The sequence below is a fragment of the Camellia sinensis genome, chromosome 14 (genome assembly GCF_055761805.1).
Source record: "Camellia sinensis isolate YWXY chromosome 14, ASM5576180v1, whole genome shotgun sequence".
NCBI lineage: Eukaryota > Viridiplantae > Streptophyta > Magnoliopsida > Ericales > Theaceae > Camellia > Camellia sinensis.
In genome coordinates, this window is record NC_138974.1 from 37,377,683 (window position 1) to 37,384,737 (window position 7,055).

Genomic DNA, 7,055 nt, shown 5'->3' on the forward strand with positions numbered 1-7,055 from the left:
CAACTAATATACAACCTAGCATGCACAATGCTATGAGATGGCATACACGATGCACGAGGTAACATGGCATACACAATGCTCTAACATACAACCTAGCATACGCAATGCTATGAAATGAAATGGCATACACAATGGGAGTTGGAGGGCCTGATATATAGGCAAAAGAGGGGGGAAAAAAGGAGGGGAATGGAATTCGAATTTCTCCCCAAAAGTGCAGCCCCCCAGATACACAATCTGGGGGGAAACAAAATACATATTTGTAGTGTACCTGGAGAGAGGATCAAGGCCTGCTGGTTTGCTAGGGTTTAGGTGGCCGGTCGGCCTTCCCCATGGCCGGTTAGCCAAGGGTCAAAAGGGTCAAGCAGTATTCGTGGCCGGCCACCCCAGATTGGTGGCCTCCCATGTATGCACAATACAACCATGTGGTCAAAAGCTGGAGAAAGTAAATTAGGAGAGAGAAAAGTCCACTTTTATGAGGGGTTCAAAAGGGTCACACACAATTACTGGCCGACCATGTGATATTGGTGGCCTCCCAGGTGTGTACAACACAAATATGTGGTTTAGGGCTGGAAAAAGTGGCCTTAGGGTGGTCAACATTGGCTTTCAAGTGAGAAAAACGGGCGACGGAGGGCGATGGAGGAATAAAACTGGTTATCAGAACAATTACTGGCCTCCCACCCTTCTACAACCTTCTTAACAATGAAACAGAGGTCCTTGCCAAAAATGAACTTAAACTGATGCAAAATGGAGGTTCGGGGGCCGAAACGCGCAGCCCGAGGCCCCAAAAACTTACTGTTAGGCACCGGAAGTGGTGTTCGACCACGGAGTTGGTCTGTCGAGCCACAGTGTCCCTCAAAAGGGAGCAAATAAGATGTATGCCAAAAATCGGAGCGAACAGAGGTGGTTAAGCGGTCCTGAACCGAGGCACACGGCCAACGGCTCCGAAAAATCGAAAACCGGACTCCAAACGGGCAAAATGGCCTACGACCACGAAACGTAGCCTACGGGCACTGAGAGATGATCTACGAGACCTCTCCCTCCCTTCGGAAAGAGAAAACAGAGCCTGGTTCGCAAACCGAGGCAAAGCATGAAAGAGTCCGGAAGTCCGGAGGCAAGGCTTGCAGCCGAGACTCTGAAACCTCTGAACGAGCACGATATGCAACATCACCAAGCGCTCAATCGGTGACGTCTGAGTCTTAAGGTCGGTCAAAAATAGGGTGTCTACACTTAGCTTTGTTAGCATCAGCGAATTCCCATGGAAGGTCAGGATTGTTATCGGGACGATCAAGGTGTTGTACCAAACAAACCACATTCCACAATCATATTAAGCATTTACATAGATTGGGAACATAAGTATCTATGATACAAGCAATGATTCAAACTTACATAGTTTAGGGCAGTCGAAAAGGATTGAGAAGTCTGCAATTGAAGGAAAATTAGAAGGAAACCTAGGGAATTTGCCGTAAAGCTTGACGAATCTCAAGTAGGCGTTAAGTCACCAAACGAGCTACCATGTTTGTTCTGCTGATGATGATAATGATGATGTCTTGCTCTTGTAACAAAGAACAGACACGGAGATGGGGAAGAAGATGATCTTCACTCGCGAGAGAGAGTTCGCTCTGCGACTGAGGTGAGAGGTTTTAAAGTTCACGAGGGAGCGTAGAACGCGCACGGAGTTTTGTTTTTGTACTTGGTACATGTGCTTTCAATCACATGATGTAAATAAGTGGGTTTGGTTGGGATATTTGGGAAATTATTTAAAAATTAAGAAAAAAAAAGTGTCTAAAATTAGGTAAAATATAAGTATATTTTATTTATATTTCACCAACATTTTTATTTCTTTTTTTTTTCTAAATTTCTTTTAAAATCTTCAAATCAAACACAACATTAATGAGTTTTACGTTGTGTTTAGTTGTGAGATTTAGGAAGAAATTTAAAAACAAAAAGAAAAAAATATATAAAATTAAATGAAATATTACCTACTTTTTTTATTTTTCCTTTTCAAATCTCTTGACTAAATATACCGTTAATCTATCAAGAATCTCCGATTGGCCCGAGTTAAACTTATTTGAGTTGGATTATATTTGGTCTGACAAACTCAGGTGGAGCTTAAGCACGTGCAGGTTTTACTACCCTCTCTATCTCATTTCATATTTGGGAGTAAACTATTAATAGACTTTAATAATTAAACTTTAATTTTATCAAGTTTTAATAAAAATAAATCTTAATAAAATAATTATTAAAAATAATTTTTTTAGATATTTTTTGTATATGTCGTTAAAGTTTGATAATTAATAATATTTTTTTATGACTAATTTTTAAATTGTCGCTGAAAAGAGAAAATTAGTAACTTGCTTTGTGACGATTTTTTTGTAAACTATTGTTAAAATTTATAATTAGTGATTTTTTTAAAATAAAATTTTCAAACTATAATTAAAAATTAAAAATTAGTAACTTCTTTTAATAGTATTTGATGAAAAATATCATTAATTCTCACATAACCTATTAGACAATATGTTCACCTATGAGGACCTACATGTAAATCCCCTTTTATTTGTTCATTATTTTATTATTATTGTCTCAAAATATATGTCCATTCTGAAAAGTTAAACTTTTAAATTTAAAAGTTTCTAAAATTGTTCCTTGTGAGGGAATACAAATATATTTGAAAATAAAAATAAAATGGTATTTTAGAAATTAAAAAATCAAATTTAATGATTACATGTCTTTTTAAAAAGTTAAAATTTTCATATATTTATATATATATATATATATCAAAATAGAAAAATGAAAATACAACTCGAATTGATTTTGATAAGCGGGTGGATCAAACCCGTCCCAATTGCATCGTATCAAATAAATTATGGATTGCATTAAATAATCAATCGACCAACATTAGACTCTCTATATTCTCACATAATTTAATGAGCCGTGTTTTTTTCTTTTAAAAAGATTGTTAAATCCTACGCTATATGAGATGTATGTGGATAGTAATCTCCATTTTAGTTTTTCCAAAACATCAATACAATAATTAAAATGTAAAAAAATAATGCCACATATATAAACTGATCAAATTTCATCGAAATTGTAAGTGGGGTCTAATTTTTTTTAAAATTAACTATTTATATACATTTTGTGACTTATTGTTTTGTTTCGCTTAATATATCATTCTTGAGTAGTGTTAATACACACCCAAATATATATATATATATATATATATAATTTTTATCTAAAAAGATGTGGCAACATTGAGTCTTATCATTCAAAAACAAAGACTCATCAATTTGACTTATATTTTATAATAAATAAAAAGTTAGTGCTATATTATATTGCTATAGTTTAGTTAATTTGGTGAGATTGAGGAAAAGTTTAGTGTTGAGTTGAAATTTTTTATTTTATTGGTTTATGAACCAAGCAGACCCCATGCATTTGGTGTAGAGGAGAGATTTACTTGAGATTTTAAAAGATTTAATAAAAAAAAATCTAGAATTTTATATTAGGAATAACTAGAAAAAAATGGTTACAATTGTTCTATAAATGGCTCCTTCCTTCACTTTTTTTTACAAAACATGTACTATGTTCTAATAATACTTAAATAATTAAAATATAATAGTACTTAAATATAATATTTCGACTGTTTTAATTTGTTTTAGTATAAAAATATTTAAAATCAAAATGGACCATAAATTATGGAAAACAAAATGAAAATCAAAATTTCAGTTGATCTTAAACATACAATTCGATTCTATCAATTTTTCTTATATCTGTGGGTTAAATTAGTTTAGTAACACTGACAAAGTAGTTGAGTCGAACTTGAACCTCGCAGATTTGGTCCATTTTCCAAATTTAGGATATATGCATCATAAAATTTAGAAAAATATTATATGTAACCGTTTTATATTATGCTTAGGTGGATATATTTGTTGACTGGTCGCTTATTTAAAAATCATAATTAAATAAATAATAATGAATATTATTTTATCTGATAATATAAATAAATAAATAAACAAATAAACCAGAATATATAGCTGTACTCTAAGGGCATGTTTGATTAGAAGGATTAAAGCATGGGATTAGGATTATTAATCCGTGGGCCCAATCATCCTATGTTTGTTTTGACATTTTGGTTTAGGACTATTAATCCAATGGATAATTAATCCAACAAATTTGTAGGATTATTAGTAATGGGGTAGGGGTGGGATAGTTAATACCACACTAATTCAATAGGATTATTAATACCTCACTATTAATATTGTGAATCAAACATGGCCTAAACTTTATCACGAAGAAACACATGTAAAGGAACATGTTAATCAACATGGCAATGAAGCTTTACACAAAATTTAATTTGTACATACCTGCCTCTATATTAATACATGGCAAAGTCTTGCCCAAAAAAAATAATAAAAACACACACACAAAAAACAAAACAAAAAAATGTGAACATGATCTGAAGCATGTATTTTCATATCTTTCTGTGTCAATTTGATGGGTTTTGTTACAAAACTAAACTCACATGCAGAGGCTCAAAACCACCCACAAAGAAATTGTGTGATCTGTGATCTGGCCAATCTGTATGTGCTTTTGTCTTGTAACCTTCCAGAGACTGAGCTTGGCCAACCCAAGCTAACGGTATCAAGATATGTATCGATAGATATCAGTGATATGATTATATATCAATTAATATTCTAATATATCATACAGATTTTGTGGGTTGTATTCTCTATAGACATCCCAAGCCTTTAGCTTCAGATCCTTTCATTACTCTAAGCCTTTTGCAAGAGGTAATAAACATCTCCCATGGGACATCTCCAACTAGCATCCAATCACCATCTTTGTCTTCATATGTTGGTTCATATTCAGATCCATTGTATCCTTCCCTCTCTGTATACCCACCTGAAATAATATAAATCAAGAAACATCAGAACCAAACAATCACATGATCCAAACAAAACGAAAAGAATGGCAGTTGAAGTTCATATAGTTCTTACCAATAGTGCACATGAACATGTTTTCCAAGGCCTTGAGGAGCTCTTGGTAGCTCTGATAAATTTTCAGATCAATCTTCCTGAGATAAGGAGCTCCATCCATGCTCACTTTCACATACATCCCTGAACCATCTCCCTCACTTTTCTTCTGTTGGAAACAATTTTTTCGGTATGATCGGACCGGTGGCCACCCCACTACTTGTGCCCTGCCATTTCATGTAACACAATATACATAAAAAAAAATTGTATAAAAAATATTTAAAATTTTTGTTGAGAACTCATTCATGAACCATTCTCTATCAAAATCTAGGGCTACATAGAAAGCTTATTTCCTTTTGGGAAACTCATAGGCTTAACTCTCCCTTAAACGACTTTGCAAAAGATGGGAGGCTAACTCCCTTAGGCCATGTTTGTTTGGATGGACATGAGATTGGGATTGGACTAATAGTCCAATAAAATTATTAATCCGATGTTTGGTTAAACAATTGAAGTACGGACTAATTATTTTAAACTTGACTATTAGTTAAGATAGGACACATAATCCAACAGATTCGTAATCCTAAGACTATTAATCATAGAAATGCTAATCCAATTCATCCAAACAAACATGGCCTTAAATGATAATCTAACAACTGACGACTAACTTTCGCTGATAAAAAAAAAATATATAGAAAACTTACTTGGAAGGAGGGGCACGATCTTGATCTTCATTTTTGGAATCCAGGGCAGCATCCATCATCTCTGATGGGGGTCTTTTGTTACTTCTAATGGTAGGAGGAGGAGACGATTGTTGGTCGGGCTCTTCGGACCCGGGCAACCCTAATCTTAATTCAGTCGCCTTGAGATTCAGATGATGGTGGTGGTGATCAGACACGTAACTCATCGTCTTTTCCATTTCCCACTAAATCTTTGTTTGTGAATAATTCAACCAACCCTAACGTTTCGCGATTAATAGACCAACTTGTTCACTTTTGCAGGCGAGAATCCGGCAAATTTCCGGTGGTTTCTTCTATTTTCCGGCACCAAATATGGACACAGAGAGAGAGAGAGAGAGAGAGAGGTTTTTTTCTTTTTAATTTTATTTTTGTTGGTGTGAGTGAGTTGTGAAGAAGGTATGGGCACAGAAGAAGAATTTTATAGAGGTGGAGATACGAGGGAGCGACAGTAGTATCTCTGGGTGGCTTATTCTCTTCGTGCATGAATTTCATAACTTGAGAACTGGTCACCTCACACGCTTTTACCTCGCACGCGCCTGCGTCACTTGCCAAGAATTTGCCTAACGTTATGTTCAATTAGAAAATTTGAAAAGATAAATAGAAAATATGTATAAAATTAAGTGAAATATAAATATATTTTATTATATTTTATTTATATTTTTTATTTTTCTTTCCAAATCTCTCATCAAATTTCTCAACCAAACACAGCGTAAAGTAAACTATTTATTCTCAAAAATATATTAAACTTTGAGTGTGTATTTAAAGTTATTGTGTGTATGTAGGTCATATTTATTTATTTTTATTTTTTTTGAAATAATTTTTAATATGTTTTTTAGTTAATTCTCTCAAATTATCTATCTTTTACATTCACATATCATTGAATTATGTGAAAATTTTAATATATAATCCAACAAATATGAGTTTTTCTTTAAAATATAAAATATAAAGAAATTTAGGATAAAGGGCATAGTATTGTTTGAAAAAAAGTAACTAGCCAATAAACTCGGCAAGATAAGGACACTAGTCTGAAAATATTATACTATTTATCTTAATTTATTCATAATTATTAGATCATATTATGAAAATTTTATGTATTAAAATTTTCATTGTAAATAAATTGAGTGAGAGAAATCTTGTTTGGCTTAGTTTTTAAATTTAGTTTTAAAAAATATAAAAATTCAATATATTTTGAGTAAATCATACAAATAGTCTCTATAGTTTATACGATGTGTCAATTTGGTCCATGTTGTTTTAATTTATTCGATTTTGCCTCTTAATTTAACAGATTGTGTCAATTTAGTCCAATAAATAATAGTTGTTAAATGTGGTGGACAAAAAGTTAAATTATGTG

General features: G+C 33.0%; 1 protein-coding gene across 1 annotated transcript; it reads right to left on the bottom strand.

Moving 5' to 3' along the window:
- Positions 1-4,297: 4,297 nt before the first annotated feature.
- LOC114278388 (auxin-induced protein 22D) lies at positions 4,298-6,206 on the bottom strand. The gene is made up of 3 exons (XM_028220407.2): positions 5,669-6,206; positions 4,992-5,194; positions 4,298-4,896 (listed from the first exon to the last, which is right to left on the bottom strand). The coding sequence occupies exons 1-3, from the start codon at positions 5,881-5,883 to the stop codon at positions 4,724-4,726; spliced, it is 591 nt and encodes a 196-aa protein (XP_028076208.2). The 5' UTR covers positions 5,884-6,206; the 3' UTR covers positions 4,298-4,723.
- Between the last annotated feature and the right edge of the window lie 849 nt (positions 6,207-7,055).

Coding starts and splice junctions, on each gene's coding strand:
- LOC114278388 (XM_028220407.2), bottom strand. CDS start 5,883: ATGGAAAAGACGATGAGTTACGTGTCTGATCACCACCACCATCATCTG. Junction 5,195..5,668: donor GATCGTGCCCCTCCTTCCAA/GTAAGTTTTCTA, acceptor ATGAAATGGCAG/GGCACAAGTAGTGGGGTGGC. Junction 4,897..4,991: donor CATGTTCATGTGCACTATTG/GTAAGAACTATA, acceptor ATATTATTTCAG/GTGGGTATACAGAGAGGGAA.